We start from the raw sequence: 21730 nt of genomic DNA on the forward strand, positions 1-21730 counted from the left end.
CCAACCTCCAGCCCAACCCAGACACTACCTACCCCAGTCCCAACCCTAACCCCAACTCCAGCCCCCCAGCCCCTCCCCCAAACCTCAGCCCCAGCTGTACCCCAGAGCTCCAGCCCCACCGTAACCCCAACTCCAGCCCCAGCCGTACCCAACTTCCCAGCCCCTAACCCAGACACCACTACTACCCCGTCCCAACCTAACCCCAACCTCCAGCCCCAGCCGTACCCCCAACTCCAGCCCCTAACCCCAGACCACTTTACCCGTTCCCCAGCCACAACCCCAGCTCCTGACCCTAACCCTCAACTACTAGCTTTATCCCTAGCCCAGGGGACCAGCCCCAGCTTCAGCCTTTTCCCCAACCTAGAGCTATCTCCAGCCCTACATCCTAGCTCTAGCCTTTCCCCTTTACCCCAGTCCCACCCCCTCCCCCCCCCCCTCCCTCCCAGCCTCCGAGCCCTGCTTCAGCCGCAGCCAGCCAGAGTCAAAATTCCAATTCTCTTAAACACAGACCCATTCTGTGGGCTCTACCCTCCCCACCCGTCGGGTAGAGAGTGGCTGGAGAGAGAGCACTGAGATGAGAGCGAGCAGACTGGCAGGGTGCCCATCTGATGGCAGAGAGAGCGCGAGAGAGAGCATGCATCACTCTCCCATCCCAACTCCACTTTGCTCTTCCCGTCACCGCGCCCCTTCCATTCAACCCTCACTTCCCCCTCTCCCCTCCGCATAGCCCTTTCACACAGCTGTGTGAGCCGAGGGTGAGAGAAGAGGCCTAACCCAACAAATAGTCCCCCTTTCCCTCCACTCTTCGCCTTTTTTCTCCTCACCCCGCTTCAGTCAGCCAGCCCACACCATGAAAGATCTGAGAGCCGTGGGTGGTTGGGTGGAGGATGGGGAGGGCCCCAGCCAAGACCCAGACACAACACCGGCCGGCAGGCTGCTAACTCTATCTCGCCGTCCCACTGGGCTCAGCAGCTTCTTCAGCAGTGGCTGGAATGTGACCCTGCTCCAGATTTATGCCAAACTTGGCCCTCCATGTGAAGGGGGATGAGGCAAAGGGGGGTGGAGAAGATATGGGGGCTGGTATAAACCTGAAATGCCCGACACCATGCACAATTACCGTCTTGCATGTCACATACAATACACGCAGACAGACGACAGACAGACAAGAAGACGACAGAACAGAACAGACAGACAGACAGCAGACAGACAGACAGACAGCAGACAGACAGACAGACAGACAGACAGACAACAGACAGACCGACAGGACAGACAGACAGACAGACAGACCGACCAGACCCGACAGACAGACAGACCGACCAGACAGACAGACAGAAGACAGGACGCACAGACTGTACAGACAGACCGACAGGACAGACAGTAAGACCGACCAGAACAGACAGACAGACAGACAGACAGACAGACAGACAGACAGACAGACCACCTGCTGCCAGTCATTTTACAGGTATAGAAGCATAGCGCAACACAGAGATAAGAAGTGGATATTCTTTCAAAGTGTCATTTTTATTTCTTTACCATTGTGTTATGAACATCTTTATCATTTGGATTTACAAAATAACACAAAACAAGTYTGTCCATTATTGAATTGGATGTATCTCTAAAAGGAGAGRATAAAAAATAAATAAGATGTTAAGAACAGTTCATGTACTGGATAAGCAATCATGAACTACAAAGTGGTTTCTAGTGGAATCAAAGGAGTTGTTTGATTCCACGAGCTTTACATTACATTATCGTGAGCTCAAGCACTCAGAATATATATTACAAACGTCTCTTTCAGGATAACATAGATACTTTAAGTCAACATAATATAACATTCATATTAACCAAGGCACAGAGTTTAGCTATCTGACAGGCATTAGTATATTCATACCAAGATAATATATTTGAATTTAAAATATTATTCAAAGAGACATTTTAGTTTAACTAAAATATTTCCAAGGTAAGCGCTTGATATAAGTCATCACTACAGTACTATATACGGACATTTAGCTCTCCTTTCAGAAAGTGAATCCACACAAAGTATAAATCTGTTGTTGTTTTAAATATACCTCCAGCCATTTCCATAGTACAGAGGAGCCCCAACACTTAATGTCTAAACTTCAGAGTAAAGGAGAGAGAGAATCTGGAATCAGCTAACAGCAGCCGTCATCTGAGAAAGTCATGGATCTTCTAGATATCCACTGTATATGGGGAACATCAGAGTGAAGGAGATAGCCAGTGGAAAATATGACAAAATGCATACAAAATGTGACTTCTGTGGAAACTAAAGAGAAAGTCATGGGTAGGGAAACAGCTTGTCGGATCAGTGTTAAGGTATTTGTTCAGTCCCCACCTTTAGGAGAAGGAGAAAGCAATAATCAACAAAAGCCATCATCCGGCTACTGAATGGTAAGAAACTTTGAAAAAGTCCCAGTCTACTCTTCTAGATATCTTCCCTACTGGATAGTGGGGAAATCTCAGACAATAGCTACTACTGGATGCTAGAACCAGTTTGCTCTTCTTGACATAGACAGCTCTTGTACAGGATAGTGGGGATCTCTCAGAGAGTAACTACTGGTTTGTTGGGAACTCTTTGAGAAAGTCACAGGTCTTCTTGTGAATGACYTCTCGGAGCTTCCTGACCCTGCGTGCGGTGGAGCTCCCCACGAAGCTGTCGGGCTGCAGCACGGCCATGCCGTTGTGGACGTCTCCCATGATGATGAGCTGCCCGTTGGCCRTGGTGATGTTTGGGCATGGGCAGTTCCAGTCCATGTTCATCAAGGTCACCTCCAAGGGTTCCTGGCCGAAGAACTTGAGGCCCATTTTCTCGTCCTTTAGGATCTCCTCCACGGTGATCAGGGCGTGGCCCGAGTCCTGTTCTTCAGGCAACTCTGTCACGCGCCCCAGGATGATGAAGTCGCTCTTGCAGAAGCTGGTCACCATCTTGCCCCGCGGTTTACACATCTTACAGTTATGGTTCTTCGGATAAGGACACATCTCCTCGCAGGCCTCTTTGGATTCAAAGTTGTTTTCATTGCCTCCACAGCCGCCCCAGATGAAGGACTGGCACTGTTTGAGGGTGCTGCTGTAGGCCCAGCGGGGCTCGTAGGCCTTACAGGGTCCCTGCAGGCTGGGGAGGGAGCAGGGAGCCGACAGCTCTGCCCCGCACGACAACATGCATGTCTCGTAGCTGTCAAAGTGGTTGCGGTTCTTGTTGCACTGGCTGTAGGTGAAGGTGAAGCAATTGTTCCTCTTGGCTTCGTAGTACCAGCTTATGCTCTCCTCCCCACAGTCGTCACTGTCCGGCCCCTTCAGGCACTCTTCGGCGGGGAACGGGAACGGGTTGGTGGCATTCCCTACCTCACCCTCCTTCCGGCCCGTGTCTCTCTGGATCACCGACAGGGGGTTGTGGGAGGTCACAGCCCCCCCCAGGTTCTTGGCCGTGCAGGTGTAGATGCCGGCGTCCTGTTGCTGGGCATTGTAGATGACCAGCTGGCCGATGTTAGTGACCACTACGTTCCCCTGCACGTGATTGGGCCTCATCACTGTGTTCTCCTTGCCCTCCAGCTGCTTCTCCCAGGTCACCTCCGGACTGGGCTTACCTGACACTTCGCACAGGAAGCTGGCTGTCTCGCCCACGAACACAGCCTGCTGAGTGGGGCTGCTGAGCATCATTGGAGGATGGATGTCGGCCGGGGGGGTGGTCTCCAGGAGGGCAGTGGTTGGCCGCAGGGTGGTCTCCATGGGCAACGGGCTGGTGTTTGGCCAGGTGAGGTGGTACCTGCAGAGGTGATGTCAGAGAGAGAAGAATAGATTAGTTACCACACTAATGTGATCCGCCTTGAGCTGGGTGTGTGATAGACAAAGGTTGGTACAAGAAACTAAAATGSTTAAAACAAAAGCTAAGTGCAACGCTAGATTGAGTGAGCATTACTCCTGTGTAACTACAGAGGAATATGTACATCTCATACAAATACAGAAATATAGGGTTATTATGTCTACAGTTATAATTCAGAATCCCATCTATTGATTTTCAGTTCCTGTTACCATAGAGATGGATATCAACATAACAAAGCAGTCATAGTACAACAAAACAGTAAACACCGCAGTCTATACATAACTTTTCTATTAACATGTGATTAATATGGGAGTCTATACATAGATGTTTCCTGTTTACCTGCAGGTGACCACAGAGATAGAGATGCCCTTGGAGCAGGCCTCTGCGTCCATGTAACACTTGTTGTAGTAGGTCATACCGTCTGAGGCGCATGTGAAGTGGGGCTCTCTCTCACAGCGGTCCCGGCACTTACACACGGGCTGGCCCTCCCAGATGTCACACTCGGAGCCCTGCTGCGTACACATGAACTTGTCACACTTGACCCCTTTTGGCATGCCAACCGGCCCCTTCTTGCCCTTAATGTCCATGTAGCGCGCCGCCACACAGCTCTTGTTCCCACACACGTTGTTGCAGCATTTCTCAAAGTTTTCACAGTCCTTGGGGGTGATAGGGGATACATGGGAGGTGTTCTGTTAGGATCAGCATGGTTCAGTTCATTATGCACTCAGGGAACATATAGGATGTTAAGGAACTTGAGAGTGATGCATTTTCTAATGTAATGAAACAATACTATGCAATGTGAGGTTGGTATTGTAGGCTATACATTTTACGTGCTTACTTCTCAATATCTCTTAATGCAGAGTAATACAAGTTATTAGAGTGAATAGTCATGGGTGGCAGGTAGCCTAGCGGTTAAGAGTGTTGGGTCAGTAACTGAAAGGTTGCTGGTTYGAATACATGAGCTGACTAGGTGAACAATCTGTTGACAACAAATGTAATATTGTGRKCACATACACCAGTGTYTGCTATTTCCAAAAACTGTAGTCTATGAACAAATATCTGATTGAGGAGATATTCAATCTAATTCAAAGAGAAATGCAGAAATAAACAACAGAGGCAATGTGGTCACAATTGCATTTTAATGACCAAAAACAGTGCGGAGTGCGCATGTCCCACTTATCTCCAMCTTTCATTCCATGAATTAAATTGCAGAAACTTTATGTAGATAAACTTTTGACACAATAAAGTGTCCCCTATTTGYCTCCAGCCCGCGAGGAAAACTGATCCCAGAAACTCACCCGGTCCAACTCGCACTCGCGCATACAGGTGCTCATGGCGTCCACCCACAGGTTGGGGTTCATCTCGTTGGGGCACATGCCCGCGTGAGAGTACACCACTTTGTTGGGCATGGACATTGGCATCGCTTTCACCCTCACACAGCTGTCTATGATCAGGAGCAAGACGTAGCACTGTCCAAAGAGAAACCAGATCCATCGAGGAAACAACATCCACCACATATCCAGCGCGTAACGGGACTTTCACAAGGATCCCGAAGAAATAAAACAAGATCCGAGGAGCGTCGAAGTTAGCTAAATTTTCCCGATGAGTGCAACAATATTAAATGGTCATAAATGACAAAGCCAAAGGGAGAAATKAAGTTGTAATGTAAAGTAAAATGTGATAAAACGGTCAGGAGGACGTGTGGTCAGTGCGGAGTGTTGCTGCAGTGAAGAACTCCGTCAGTCCGCTGGTCAACGTKTAATAGTCTGGAGAGATTAGGTGGTATTTGAACCCTATTACTTAAGATCTAACTACATGAATTACAGTGGCTAGTCTACCCCGACAGCAAATCCCAGGCGAGTTACAGTTCTGATAAACATATTAAAAAGTCCGCAGCAGCAGCAGGCTCGAGCAGGGACCGCCGGCAAAATACCTGTGCTGTGCGCGTGTGGTGCGCAAGGCGCGTGTGACACCTTTTCSCCCTTTGTGTAAATAGTTGGACCACCTTCATTGTAGCCCACTATGMRGTACTGTAAATGTGGAAAACATACTGTGGTAACATGAAAACAAATTATATTCATACTGATATACSTATTTTTATATTAACACAATATTTACTCTTATGTTGATACACATTTAGATATTTGGATAATAATATCTAAACAGTTAACTATCTGGATCAATATGGCCTTATTGAACACGTTTCAATCCTTTCTCCAAGGAGTGGGTTTACATCTTCAGAGATGAATCAGTAAAACCATGTGGAATGAGCTTAATACATCCATAATACTTGCCTGGGGAAGGCAAAGGGTTTCATTCTTGGAGATGAGACTTCTCTCCTGCTACTGTAGGTTATAGGATACTCCGGTAGCATGTAGCCTAGCAGTTAGCGCGTTGGGCCGCTAACCGAAAGGTTGCTAACCGAAAGGTTGCTAGTTCAAATCCCAGAGCCGACAAGGGACATGCCCTTGAACAAGGGACTTAACCATAAAGTGCTCCAGGGTCGCCATAGACAATGGTTTGCCCCACTCTCCAAGGGTGTCTCAGGGAGAGTTGCGATATGCAAAACACATTTCCTATTCACACATGCATATAATACAACACTTGTACATGTGTGAAATAGGACAAATATAAGCAGTGACCAAATGATGAAGACTATTGTAGGTCATAACTATACTGTATGTCAGTGTGAATGGGTCTCCTGGTGATGGCACCATACCCAGTGATATTTCTCACAGACACAGTATTTTACTTTCTAAATGTATCAGTTACTAGTTACCTGTCCAACATTTTAATCAGTAACTTAACTTTTGGAATACCCAAACTCAGTAACATAATCTGATTACTTTCAGTTACTTTTGGATTACTTTACCCTTAAGAGGCATTAGAAGTGTCTATCATCTGACGTGTGGTCAGACTCCCTCAGCTGCAACAAACATAAACTTGCTCCTTTTTCAATGCTGAATTGAATGTCATTGAGAAAACAGATAGATGACATAATGTATTTTTTTTCACAAACATCCTCTCTGAAGTAATCATCTAGTTTTTTTCTAAAGTATCTGCAATCTGATTACAATATTTTTGCTTCTAACGTAATTGATAAACTTTTTTTTTTACATGTAACCAGTTACTCCCCAACCCTGTTTTGTCATCCTGGGGTCAAAGGTTTGTATTGAACTCCGGAGAACGCTCACACATCTCCCTACTCGGCCACTGATGAATATGCCTCATGATTATGGAAACATCAGCAACACCTTGATCCTCTGTCATAAGACCTGTATAACACTGACAGAACATTGGCATGACACGTTATAAACAGTCAACAGAGGACTCTATGAAAACATTAGTACACAATGTTTGGAAGTGTCGCAAAGGAACAGTCTACCTTAAAAACAACTCCCTTTCTGCCTAATTTCCATTTTCCGAGACCTCTCAGTCCATCTACTATCACTGTTCTGAACATTAGTTCCACGGGAGGCTGCTGAGGGGAGGACGGCACATAACAATGGCTTGAATGGAGTAAATGGAATGGTATCAAACACATGGAAACCATWTGTTTGATGTGTTCGATACCATTCCATTTATTCCTTTCCAGCCATTACTATGAGCCATCTGAAACAGGGTCCATGATGTTCACACTTAGAKAGGTACAATAGGATCTTTCCCATAGCTGTCAACCCAACATTCTATGGGACATGGATTGAGGGGTCTGTATGCATGTGTAAATCTACATCAGTCTCTCTCCATCCAGTATCCTTCCAAGTGGGGCCCCTGCTGTGTCTAAGAGGCCCAGGCCCCTGCAGCTCTAACTTCAGTCAGAGCCCTCACTGACCCACTGACCAGGCACACTGGCAGACTCGCAACCTGCTGCTCACACACATAAACACACACATACAGACTCCACACATGTATGCACACACATTCATATATTCCACAAACACACTCATACATGTGCATATACAAAGCGTGTGCACGCTTGCACACACACACACACACACACACACACACACACACACACACACAAACTAACACACTAAAACACAAGCTGACACACTAACACACACAAGTGCACATGCACATGTAGACACACAAACAGACACACTACCATAATCCGAGCAACAGTACAAAGTGATCCCTTTTCTCACAACATGTATTCAGACATCTTGGGTTTGATGCCTCCTCACCCCCAGCCTCCCCCTCCAGCCCTCACCCCTGGGAGGTTGAGACCCCAACATTCCCACCAACGCTGACACATGAAGGCTTGAAAACATGTCACATATTGAATAACGATTTCCAGAGAAACCCCGCCAAGCACTCTGACACCCTCCCTGCATTCAGCCTATATGTCTTGTCTGCAAACAGTCCTTTTGACCTTCTGTGAGGACTTTGCAGCCTCTCTGAACCTTGTCCAAAACAAGCACCATGTTGTTTTTGATAACTTATTTAATTTTATCCAAGCCCACGCAATTTCACAGTATGGAGACWTGATAATAAAACAGTCACATAAATATTCTATAAGTTCCTGTGTGTTTTGGTGTTCTTACAAAGGATTCCATTTCCTGTTAAAATAAACAGGGGTGTGAGGTGTTTTCTCGTACTGTCTTTCCCTTGTGCTGGCAGTACTCCATCAATCTAAAAGCAAAAAAAGCTGAAAGCCATAAACATAATGAAATATATCTCACTGAAAACCAGCTAAGTAAACTGGACAATATTTCAAAATTCCCCAAATTGCGTTATTTCACAGGTTGATATAGTGTGATTTGTAACCAGCAATACAAYCACAACCACCACACAAAGCCACTAGTCCCTCTTGCCTTGGTCAACTCAAGCCAATAATGTCCAGATGGGGTGATGTGTGATGTGACCTCCTGTCATTCTGAGAAAACACCTACATCTGATACTGAATCTGTTCTTAACCTSTTCCTACCTAGGTTCCCTTCTCGCCACCCTGCCCTCTCAAATACAGGAACATTTTACACATTTGCTAGGACAAGATTAGATAGTTAATCGTAAATGACATAACAGTGCAGAGGCTGTCAGAGCCATAATAATGATCTATAGGGTTATTATAGAATACAGAGTCATGGGACAAAGGATAGATTAGCATCCAATCAAGAACAATTAGTTCAGTTCTACCAAACCTCCAATAATTGGCATCTTTGAGGTGCAGTCTGACAGATGGGGATATGGGGATGTTACAATGAGAGCTTTATGAGGGATGTGAGGGAACATTGCTTTGTCCTGTAAAAGCATGAGAGCCAACTGCTAAGTCAGGGGTTGATTGGAGTTTAACTGGAATGGGACTATCCTCTGGAAGTTTCAGTTGTCTCTTGGTCAGACTCACCAGTGTACTACCACAAACTATCCATTTCAAGGTAACAGAACCACCCACCAACCCCCTCCACTCATGCCTGACTCCATYTCTGATGGGTGCTGAGGGTGACTTCCACACAGGGTGTTTGGCAGGGTAGACGTTGCCTGGTCCGGGGGCAGTTGAGCTGGGTCTGTTTGGGACCCCCTCTGCCTGTCGCCCCCACATACACATACTTGACAGGCTCAGGGGAGGCTGGGCTGTTGCTGCTGATCTGATAAGGCAAGGTCAACATCTAAGCTGTCTCACACACTCTCCCTAATCAATGTAACTAAGCGTGTTTAGCAGTAGCACAAGCACAGTCAACCACAGCAGACCAGACTTGGACCAGACCAGGGCTCAAAACTCAACATCTTCCTTCTTCAAATCAGCATCATTATCTGGACCTGATTAAACATAGCAGATCAAATGTCACAGATGTGACACAATCTGTTATTTGAGCCTAGATACCTGGGACATTGTTTGTAGTGAATGGGCACAACTTTCAAGGAAAAATGTTGATTGTGAATTGGGTAACAATTATGCACCAATGAAGTACCATAGCAATGTTCTGTAGGGTTGCCATGACCAAATGAGGATAGGTTGGCATCAGACTAACTGCCACTGCTACTGATTGACTCTAGGTCATCTGGGGCAGCATCTAAAGCTGTCTCATACTCCCTTATAAATGTTGTTAATCAAAATGAACCTGGTCAAGGACTGCCTCGGTCAAGGGCTGGTCAAGGGCTTCACTATCTACACTGACTTTTGAATCAGCATCTAATTCTGTGATTTTTTTATCCACCATCAACCAGAAAATRACCTGTGACCAAGCTATACAAAATGGTTCTTCGGTTGTCCCCATAGGAGAACCCTTTTTGGTTCCAGGTAGAMCTCTTTTGGGTTCCATGTAGAACCCTCTGTGTAAAGGGTTCTACCTGGAACCAAAATGGTTCTTCAAAGGGTTCTCCTATGGGTAAAGCCAAAGAACCCTTTAAGGTTCTAGATAGCACCTTTTTTACTAAGAGTTTAGCGATGCAATGCAGTAATACCTGATTATCTCCTTGAAGCTGTGACCAGTATAGCACCTGTTTCCCACAGTGATGTACCAGTCCTCAGAAATACACAGCTGGCTTAGAATGTGCCCAAAATGTTTTTCCATTCCTGCCTTTTTTCTTTTTACAGTGGGTTTACAATGTTGTATGTGCATTTGTGCAACAGYTAAGTAGCTCTGTGCTTTATCCCCCGGTGAACGGCACGAATTGCACGAAAACCATGGTGCGGGCCACAGTCCAAACCCATCGCTTGAGGTACCTGCGAGTAACGTCGCCCTTTGCCTCCGTTCCTGCAGGGAACATATCCAAAGTTTCTGACCCTAAAAGCTCTTAGGAGCCTTGGCCATGGAAGAGCTAGCCACTGGCTTTGCAGATGGTTCTGTCTGGGTAGGGACTGAGGGCTGTTAGAAAAACAATGAAGGTGTTATTGCTGGTTCTAATCTTATTAAAGTGTCTGACACCAAGACAAAGGAGAGGAACGCGTCCAGCCTCAGCCTAAGCTGATTCCTAGACCCTGACCCAGGGAGGAGGCCAGACACATGGTGGCTAGACTACGCCACACGTAACACACACACAACACACCACACACACACACACACACACACACCACACACACACACACAAACACACCACACACACACACCACACACACACACACACACAGAACATGTATGAAGGTCAAACACCCAGGTACATAGACTTAACTACATGCGCGCACACATACTCACACACATATCCGCTCGCCCTGACAAACAGACAGCGGCTAGACATGTCGCAAACAAACAGCACATAGAGACCTACTTACCTACGCACATACACACACCTACGAGCACGTCAACACAAATATCACTCCGTTAAGTGTCACTTTCCAGCCGGTTGGTATTACGCAACTAGTGCCTTGCTCTTGTGTCAGTTGAGCAGGCCTTAAAACATCTGCTGACCACATGAGGAATATTTTCATTCCTTTTCCAACCAGCTTGTGCACTTCGYACATATTTGGGGGCAGTGTGGCGATAGCTTACTCACTGTTTGTGTTCTTTAAATTAGGAAGAGAACATAATAACATTCTTGCACTCTTGAACATGGGCTTTTATAGTACATGTCAACACTTATACAGACAGGGTACAGCGTGTGCAGGGTCAAGAGTGTGTGGACCGGCTGAAAACAAAGCTGTACACAACTAGCTGTATCAGGAACAGCCAGTAAAGACATCTGACATCTGCTCCTGTCACCTAAAGAATTTCTGCTCCTGTCACCTAAAGGATTTCTGCTCCTGTCACCTAAAGGATTTCTGCTCCTGTCACCTAAAGGATTCCTGCTCCTGTCACCTAAAGGATTCCTGCCCCAGTCACCTAGGGCTGTTCAGTTCTAGCTTTTTGTTATGAGATTCCACTCCGACTAAAGCAGCTGTGTTATTTTGAGACCCCACTCCCACCTGTACTAGGGGAAGCAGCTATGTTGTGTCAAAGTCCCTGAGGTCAATCTACGCATCAATCTGCACATCCAATCGTTCTCTTGGAGCTTCACCAGTGAGACTGGAGAKAGGAATAAGGTCTGCCTGCCACTGAGCCACGGTAGGAAGGAAAACAAATCCCATGCTTGTTTCTGGTTACCAAGGTCACCAAAAGCCACGTTTCTAGATAAAGGGACMTTGAACAAACTTTCAGCAGCGTTAGTTAAGCATCACTTTGATTATGCATGCACTACCTGGTACAGTAGCTCCCCCAAGTTCATCAAGAACAAGTTAGASAGCTCCAAATAAAATGTCAAGGGTAATTCTGAATCTTAGTCATAGGGCTCATGTTGGTCCGTCTCAGCTCAGTGAACTACAGTGGCTATCAGTTGATTAAAGGGTCCCACAGCATAAGCTGGCATTGGCCCATAACATCGTGTATGGTCATGTAMCCCAGTATCTAAAAAACTATTTTACTGATGTTATGTATTATTAAAGAAAATAGTATTTTTTTTGTTGTTGGCCAAACTGCCACTGTCAATGGACTGGAAGAAATAAAGAGATTTAGAGTGGTTGATGACTAGGCTGTTTAAAGTTGAACAAATTAATTACTTTTCGACTCCTAAATTGTGTGTGAACTAAAGTGATGTATGTGCTTCTGTAGGTTTTCTASCTTCGTCTGACACCACACTGAACTAGTCTTCTTCTCAAACCATCTACATAAAATCTTAAACCAAGCAGAATCATGTTTTCACAGGTATCTAGACTATGTACTGGGTGTACACAACATTAGGAACACCTGCTATTTCCATGACATAGACTGACCAGGTGAATCCAGGTTAAAGCTATGATCCCTTATTGATGTCACTTGTTAAATCCACTACAGTCAGTGGAGATGAATGTGGTGGAGACAGGTTAAAGAAGGATTGTTAAGACTTAAAACAATTGAGACATGGATTGTGTGTGTGTGTGCCATTCAGAGAGGGAACAAGCAAGACAAAATATTTACGCGCCTTTGAATGGGGTATGGTAGTAGGTCCCAGGTACACCGGTTTGAGTGTGTCAAGAACTGTAACATTGCTGGGTTTTTCACAGACAACAGTTTCCCGTGTGTATCAAGAATGATCTACCACCCAAAGGACATCCAGCCAACTTGACAACATGGGCCAGCATCATGTGTGGAAAACTTTTCACCTTGTAGAGTTCATGTCCCGACAAATTGAGGCTGTCCTGAGCACAAAAGGGGGTGCAACTCTACAGTATATTAGGACGGTGTTCCTAATGTTTTGTACACTGTGTATCCTATTGTAATTACACCACCCCCGCCGACTCCCAAATCAATCTAGTTAAACAGTTTTAAAGCTTCATAAAATCATGCTTTTTGGATTAAATTTAAGCATGTTTCATTTTAAATGATTTACTTTGGGAGGAGAGCAAGGCAGTGAACAGTTACACCACTGCACTGGCATGGTTGATTCATGTCAACACTGACTTATCTACCCCCTCTAGTGGATCTTAGCAGAAACAGATGAGGTTTCATTTCACTTCTCTGCCATCTTCATAATTACCATCTCATCCTTTGATATAACCACCAATTTCAGACAAAAGGAAAGATTGATCAAGTTATCCACCATGCTTTATCAAAGAACAGGTGCAGGTCTTCACAATCAAACAAGTTAAACAGTGCCTATAAAGGAATTTATCAAAGGTACACAGGACATATAAAAATATCAGACTCTGAATGCATAGGTTAAGTTACTGTATTCTTCCTCTAGAACATGAGCAATCAATCAGTACAATGTTAGTCATCCATTTGCACAGAGCTAGTATTCATTCTGGAACATTCTAGAACACTGGTGCTCTTTCACCGGGCACAAAATGGCCGTAGCATTTTCAAACATCATTCAGCTTCTTCAACCAGGTACCTCTCAGTCTCGTGGCACAAGTTAGGAATACAACATTCTCTGGAGAGTCCATTTGACATGTTCAAGTTAGTCTTGTATTTCTTCAACATTTACACTCAACTCATTCAACACAGTAGATACTGTGGCTTTACACTTGGTTTCATCCTAGCTGCAACCTACCTTCACTTTCACCCCCATTGATAAACACTTTCCATACTTGTAGGCATCGATACRAACTAAAGACATTTCTCRTTAAAAAAGGAAATGACAAATTAATAAAAATATATAATCATTAAAACATACTAAGACAGTCAGAGCTTAAGGTATACATTTGAACGGTAAACAATTAACGGCTTTGTTAGTAACTGACTGTTGATTGTTTATAAACTTCTGTAGTGGTCAATGACTACCGTTGAACTGAATGTAATGTTAACCAGCATAAAGAACTGATAGGACATGTTAGGGTCTTAGTCTTCCTCTATGAGCAAACGTGTTTGTCACAAAGAATTTTAAGCAGTAATCTTATCAATCAATGCATCTCATTCAGCTTCAATACTAACGTTTGCATTCTTTGTATGAATCGTCATTTATACTCCAAATAAGTAGCAAACACCACAACTTGACAAAAGTCAAATGTAAGTAGGTTAAACCCGGGAACCCCTCAAGAACTAACATTTGATCTCTAGCTAGCTTACATGTTAATGTAGGTTATATGTTTAAAACGTTCTCAGAGAGCAGTATGAATGTGTATTATGCAAATGCACTGCTTGGGAGAAGCAACAGCTTGGGGAGAATTGCTGGGAAAAGTGTGATGAAGCACTCAAACATAACAGCTTGTCAAACGTATGACACGGAAGCAATCCTCTCAATCTGTCCTTTGCCCACGTCATTCAGTTCGCTCCGAAAAAACTAAAAACATTTCATACAGCATTTTTTTTTTAAAAAGAGGACATTTATGATTAATAATCTATTGTGGAGAATCAGACAATTTTTCTGGCTAGGTTTGTATTTGGTTTTGACCTAATCACAGTAAATGGAAGTATCTCAAGTGAAGCGATCCAGAAACGTTTAACATACTCATTTTAGGGGAACCTCTACTTGAGCTGGGATATACTTCCCCTAAAGTGAACCTAGCGGTTTCTGCTTAAATCAATAATACCTGAACTATAGGAACGGTCTACCATTCATTCATTCACAGCTAAAAGTGTCAGTTGAATATTAAACCCAATAACTTTTACATTGAAAAGAACCCCTCACACACAAACATTCAACCAAACTGTAGGACATTTAAATATTGCCTGCACCAAATACATGTTCATCTAAAGGAGTTTTGTTTCAGCACGTAAACGTTGTACAATAAAACTAAATTCATAGAGCAGAAGCAATGAATCACTTTTCCACATTGGGTGTTTGATTGAAATCCAGACGGTGTCTGTGGAGCTAGCTAACCATAGCATCTGTTAGAAGGCTGTTATCTTCCAACTGACGAAGAGTTCTTTAAGAACAGACCCACTGTCTTAACAATAGGATGAAACTTGAAGCATCTGTTTGCTTACTAAGCACATAAAAAACAGTTCTACGAAACTAACAAAAACTTCTCAATTGGCAAGAGACACTCACACCCACTCCCTCTTAGATGATCAACCTCAGTAGCAAAAGGAGACAACATCACACCCACTCCCTCTTAGATGACTCAAACCTCAGTAGCACAAAGAGAGACAACACTCACACCACTCCCTCTTAGATGATCAACCTCAGTAGCACAAAGAGAGACAACACTCACACCCACTCCCTCTTAGATGATCAAACCTCAGTAGCACAAAGAGAGACAACACTACACACCCACTCCCTCTTAGAGATCAAACCTCAGTAGCACAAAAGCAACATCTCTGTTAATAGCTCCATCAGCATCCACCTAAGAACAAATAAACAGGGTAGTGTGATAACATGGGCAACCACTGAAAGAAAAACTGGAAATATCACTGGAAGTGTGGGAGTATGACTGAGTGTGTGTGTGTGTGTGTAGTCTGCAGCATGTGTGAATGCCAGTTGGAACGTCGGCAGCCACCTGTTATGTCACTAAAGCGGCAGTACTGCATGTTGCTGTGTGCAAGTCAGCTGTGTTGCAACATTGTACTAAGCCCGCCATGTTGGACTAAGAGCCATGGCTCTATACAGAAGAGCTGTTCAAATGGCCTCTACTCTTTCTCAACCCCCATCATCCACAGAGCCAAGTCCACAGTACATGTATGACTAATGCCCAGTACAAAGGGGTACAGTACATAAGTTAAGCCATCTAGGAAGACTGTCACTGTCCTCAACGCCAATGTCCCACTGTAGCCCGACAACACAAACTAGAGAGGAGGAGAGAGTGGGACAGAGGGAAAGAAAGAGGGGAGAGAGAGGGAAGGAGGCCCAAATTCTTCAGTATATAACTGAGGACATGATGCATGAGTAATCGGTTAGCGAGCGCTGCATGGGACAGACTGGCAGGGAGCAAGGCAAGGACAGGCAGGGCGACACGTTACCTAGCTAACACAACAGGATTTTTAAACAAACCCAATAACGCTGCCTGAACGACACCGGATCATAATGCAATGAAATTGACTAATAACGATAGTGGCTATTACGGCCATTAGAGAGCTAGTAGGGTCCATATGGACATCAGGGTCTGTCTGGGTGTCTGTCAGGTCTCTGGGTTCTGTCAGGGTCTGTCTGGGTGTCTGTAGGTCTGTCTGGTGTCTGTCAGGGTCTCTAGTAGGTGAGTCTGGAGGCCTTCATGTTGTAGCAGGGTCTGTCGGTGAGGCTCCCGCCCCAGAGAGGAGTGCCAGGCCTCAGCCTTCTCCAGCACCACCTCTAACTCCTGGAAGTCCTGCAGCCAGACACGTCTTTGTCCTGGGAATAATAAAGTTGCATTCAATAAAACATCTTTACTGTCCACAAAAGGGCCAATTGTTTTGTAGTGATTATGGTACAAATCGAGTACATACATGGTTCATCACACACAGGACTTAGACATTAGGTGGGAGGATAGAAGAGACGTAAGTGTGTGTGTGTTTTTCACAGTCTTAGTCAGCAGTTGTTCTGGGATTACATAATGTGACAACAGCTCCTTCATAACTGGATGGGTGACATTGTTTTCAAATCAAATCCACCCATGCAGTGCAAGATGGGACTACGTGTGCGATGAAACACAATGTAGCTCAAATCAATTAACTTGCAAACATTATAAATCAACCCAAAAGTTTGAAACCATTGTGACAATGTACATTTTCTGTGGCCTAACTCATAAGAAAAGAATAGAGCTGTACACACACTCTCTCTCTCATGCAAATGATTTATTCAAATGGTAATAATGGGTGACCATCATTCCACATCAAGCAGCCGTCATGATCAGGGTTTCCAACCTAACAGAACCTCGTGGTGCTCCACCCCTAACAGAACAGCGTTGGTGCTCCAACCTAACAGAGCAGCGTGATGCTCCAACCTAACAGAACAGCGTGGTGCTCCAACCTAACAGAACCTTGTGGTGCTCCAACCTAACAGAACAGCGTGGTGCTCCAACCTAACAGAACAGCTGCGGTGCTCCAACCTAACAGACAGCGCGTGCTCCAACCTAACAGAACAGCCGTGATGCCCAACCTAACAGAACCTGTGGTGCCCACCTAAGAGCAGCGGTGCTCCAACCTAACAGAACAGTCGTGGTGCTCCAACCTAACAGAACAGCGTGGTGCTCCAACCTAACAGAGCAGCGCGGTGCTCCAACCTAACAGAACCGTTGGTGCTCCAACCTAACAGAAACCTCGTGGTGCTCCAACCTAACAGAGCACGGCGGTGCTCCAACCTAACAGAACGGTGGTGCTCCAACCTAAACAGAACCTGTGGTGCTCCACTACAGAGCAGCGGGTGCTCCAACCTAACAGAACCCGTGGTGCTCCAACCTAACAGAAACTTGTGGTGCTCCAACCTAACAGAACACGTGGTGCTCCAACCTAACAGACAGCGGGTGCTCCAACCTAACAGAAACCGTGGTGCTCCAACCTACAGAACCGTGGTGCTCCACCTAACAGAGCACGCGTGTGCTCAACCTAACAGAACCTCGTGGTGCTCCAACCTAACAGAAAGCGTGGTGCTCCAACCTAACAGAACCGTGGTGCTCCAACCTAACAGAGCAGCGGGTGCTCCAACCTACAGAAGCGTGGTGCTCCAACCTAACAGAAACTGTGGTGTCTCCAACCTAACAGAACAGCGTGTGCTCCAACCTAACCAGAGCAGCGTGGTGCTCCAACCTAACAGAACCGTGGTGCTCCAACCTAACAGAAGCCGTGGTGCTCCACACCTAACAGAAACGTGGTGCTCCAACCTAACAGAGCAGCGGCGGTGCTCCAACCTAACAGAACCTTGGTGGTCTCCAACCTAACAGAACGTGTGGTGCTCCAACCTAACAGAACAGCGTGGTGCTCCACCTAACAGAGCAAGCGTGGTGCTCCAACCTAACAGAGCAGCGCGGTGCTCCAACCCTAACGAACTGTGGGCTCCAACCTATCAGAGCAGCGTGGTGCTCCAACCTAACAGAACGCCGGTTGGTGCTCAATCTAACAGAACAGCGTGCTAACCTAACAGAACAGCGGGTGCTCCAACCTAACAGAGCAGCGGGTGCTCCAACCTAACAGAACTCGTGGTGCTCCAACCTAACAGAACAGCGCGGTTGCTTCCAACTAACAGAACAGCGCGTGCTCCAACCTAACAGAACAGCGTGGTGCTCCAACCTAACAGAACAGCGTGGTGCTCCAACCTAACAGACACGGTGGTGCTCCAACCTAACAGAGCAGCGGGTGCCCAACCTAAACAGAACCTCGTGGTGCTCCAACCTAACAGAACCCGTGGTGCTCCTCCAACCTAACAGAACAGCGTGGTGCTCCAACCTAACAGAACAGCGTGGTGCTCCAACCTAACAGAACAGCGTGGTGCTCCAACCTAACAGAGCAGTGAACTGTTGGGCCATCGAGGTGTGTCTAGGAGAGTTCCTGCCTGCCCTGCATCTTTTATTAGTGGTGTCTGGCCCTGCCCTACCCCRGCCTGCTCGCTCCATTGAGCTGGTAAGTGGAGTGGAAAGGTAGCTGCAGCCTCAGGGTTCACAGTGCTAGTGCTCAGCCACTAGTGTTATAACCAGACAGTTTGAGTACCAGAGCCCCCTGAAACATCACCCTTCCGATGCATGTGTGTGTTTTTGTGCCTGCGTGTGCGTCTCTGCCATTCCATACCTTTCGTAGCATGGTGTTGGGCAGCTTGCGGATCTTCTCCACGTGTTCGGCGCTGATGTCCAGCTCGCGGCAGCACACCCGGAGCAGCGAGCGGTAGGTCAGCTCCTGTCTGTCCAGCTCCACCTCGATGAAGTCGTTCTCCCGCGCGTTGGGGTTCTGGATGCGCACCTTTAGGACCAGCTCTGGGAGAGACACACAGATACACCAATGAGATTACGCTAGCTACTTCAGTGTGTGAGATGCAGTASAGAGAACACTCAGTATCTGGGGCACAATCAGGCACACACATGGGGAGAAAGCATTGGATAATGRGTCTGAAAGTGCAGAGTGGTGATAAAACAGGTTCAACATGCAATGGGATAAGCTCCAAAAAAGCTCTGCTGTTGACTCAAATCAATACTTGATCGAACACCACAACATTAGAGACAAACAGACGTCACACAACATCAACAGCACAACATCAACAGCACAACATCAACAGCACAACATCAACAGCAAGTGCAGTGTGGCGACCGTCCTTACCTTGCACATTGACAGGGAATGTACTGGTAAAGAAGAAAGGCTGGAAGGCAGGCATGTTACCCCCAGCACCCTGGCCACAGTTGAGCTGCTGAGGGAGGGACTGCTGCCGGGTCATAGATGGGTTAGCGTTAGCCATCTGGGCTTGGCTGCTACTGCTGGTGGTGCTGGGGGAGGGCAGGGGAGGAGAGCACACAGGCCCATTATGGGCACCGAGTGTGGTACTCCCCATGGTTGACCAGGTGGGGCTCCATGGAGAGGTCCATAGGCAGCCTCCGTTGACGGTGAGAGACGAGGCGGGGCTCGGCAACACTCCGTTCTGCTGCGCCAATGGAATGAAGGCCCCTCTCTCGGGCTCGGGGTGTCAGAGAGTAGGCTCTGCGGTTGCTGAGCAGCTGTTGCTCGTGAGTGGCGACAGGGAGCTGAGTCGCTGTGTGGGTCATCTGATGAGTGGTCTCCATTTCCATTTTGGGTCAACTGTGCCAATATGAGCTCAGCCTTGTTGTCCATCTTACTGTACATGAATGGTGGTTGGACAGGTAGTTTGGGATGATTGGCAACTCAGGCTCCTTGATTTCAGGCACTTCCTCCTCCTCAACTGTGAAAAAAATACATAAGAACACTACATTGAACTGGGGAGAACCTTGAGCATTGACATGCCCAGAGCATGCTGTAAAACCAAAACATAGCAGGTCCTGGCAGGAGCCTCCATCTATGATCACTACCCAAATTGTGACCCCTAACTATGAGCTATGAGCAATGAACTAGCCTTAGGGGTGTCATTAGTGCTTCTAATAGTCATTATACCCAAAATACAGCTATATACAGATATTACATGAACATGTTTAAGAGAATTTTAACACAAAAACAGTAATAACTGGGAGAGTGGTGATGTGATGAGGGACATTTACCTCCTAACAGTCTTCTGATTTCAGGCTTAGAGGTCAGCTGGACAGCCAGCTCATCTTTAGCAGTGAGGATCTCTTGGTCAGCGCCAGAGTTCAGCAGGTACGACACAACCGGTTTGTGGTTCTCTTTGCATGCCCAATGCAAACATTCCTGAAATAGGAGACAATGAATAAAGTAAGTCTCTGATCTGCTCTGGGATGATTTATAATGTTGATGAAAGATTGACATTGCATGATGATGACGCAATAAAACAATCAATGTGGGAACAGTCATTGTGACTGATAAAGTAGTTACTGGAGATCCAGATCAAGTACAGTGTTCACCGACTTTACCTACGCAAATATTTGCACCCTGCAGACAGAATTTACTAGTTAATTTTTATTGTCATCATAGTCAAACTTGAGAACCCACGCGGGGGTATATTTGCATCACTTGGAATTAAAGGAGATTGCCATCTAGGCACAATTGGATAACACACTATTCTTCTTAGGCCAGCAWGAAATGGTGACATTTGACATGCCATTGCATAGAGCACGTTGCCAACATTGCGCAGGCAGCATTTTAACAATCAWTCGATCAATAATCACCCGTCCTTACATGTTATTTATCAACTTGTTTAAGTTTGATATATATATGTATTAGACACACTTACCACCCGTTTATTTCGTTTTGAGAGTTGACATTTACTCCGCTTTCCACTAAAATCCGCACCTCGTCGATGTCTCCAATCGCAGACGCCTCTCTCAAGCGCTCTTGCAATTCCTTATCCAACGATGTCGTTGACATTTTGTACAAATGATTAGCTAACTTAACGAGATCATGGGAGACAATAATTACTTAACAGGTCGTAAGAGAGTGACGCCTTGGTCTGGAAATAGCTGCCTAATTGCACTAAAAATAGCCGGCGACTAGGAGAGTGTTGTTAGCTAAGAAGCTAACGTTAACTGACTAGATAGRTAGCTTTACAGCTACTAGGTTCGCGCAAGATTGTTGATGTCCGTAACGTTAAGCTTGGCAGGAACAATATTTATCAAAGGACACCATCAATGGTTAGTTTAATGTAATATGTTGTTGCTGCACCGGCTTGTCAACTCTTTTAAATGAGTTTTGAAATTAAAAGTCCATTACATTGTAGCTGTTTTGCGTAAAGACTCCGACGTGCGCTGTCAACTATTCCTCACATATCGGGGACAGATTTGAGTGTAACAACAGTGGAAGAAAGTAGTATGTTCCTCCTTGCAAAATACGATTTATTTTAATTAGCTCTCGTAATAATGAATGTTACAATAACCCATGTMTTCTGTTGACATTTATTTACCTTGCACATACTTGTTTGAATGTTCAACTTACACTGTTTTGTGCAATATGTCTATGTATGCTCCTTGTGGAGTCAACGAGTTAGCTGTCCAACAGGTCTAGTTACAGATTTTCTGGACGATAT

At 45.7% G+C, this 21730-nt stretch overlaps 3 protein-coding genes across 3 annotated transcripts in view; 1 reads left to right on the forward strand and 2 right to left on the reverse strand.

Annotated features, from left to right (window-relative positions):
* LOC111978759 (protein kinase C epsilon type-like) overlaps positions 1-167 on the forward strand; it is a 67853-nt gene extending 67686 nt beyond the window's left edge. Inside the window, exon 14 of the mRNA XM_070448724.1 lies at positions 12-167. Coding sequence (XP_070304825.1) covers positions 12-167 — 156 coding nt within the window. The remainder of the gene's footprint in view (positions 1-11) is intronic.
* A 1335-nt stretch (positions 168-1502) lies between these two features.
* On the reverse strand, positions 1503-5789 carry LOC111978547 (WAP, Kazal, immunoglobulin, Kunitz and NTR domain-containing protein 2). The gene is made up of 3 exons (XM_070448678.1): positions 5134-5789; positions 4175-4491; positions 1503-3778 (listed from the first exon to the last, which is right to left on the reverse strand). Exons 1-3 carry the CDS (start codon positions 5350-5352, stop codon positions 2569-2571), a joined length of 1746 nt encoding a protein of 581 aa, XP_070304779.1. The 5' UTR covers positions 5353-5789; the 3' UTR covers positions 1503-2568.
* A 7522-nt stretch (positions 5790-13311) lies between these two features.
* ankrd40 (ankyrin repeat domain 40) lies at positions 13312-21730 on the reverse strand. Its single transcript, XM_070448679.1, is given in 12 exon segments — positions 13312-15242; positions 15463-16409; positions 16411-16477; positions 16480-16492; positions 18862-19043; positions 19384-19601; positions 19603-19657; positions 19660-19719; positions 19722-19913; positions 19916-19978; positions 20292-20439; positions 20938-21730. Coding segments are annotated over 11 exon segments (1194 nt in total). The 5' UTR covers positions 21076-21730; the 3' UTR covers positions 13312-15242; positions 15463-16351.

The sequence above is a fragment of the Salvelinus sp. IW2-2015 genome, linkage group LG18 (genome assembly GCF_002910315.2).
Source record: "Salvelinus sp. IW2-2015 linkage group LG18, ASM291031v2, whole genome shotgun sequence".
Lineage (NCBI taxonomy): Eukaryota > Metazoa > Chordata > Actinopteri > Salmoniformes > Salmonidae > Salvelinus > Salvelinus sp. IW2-2015.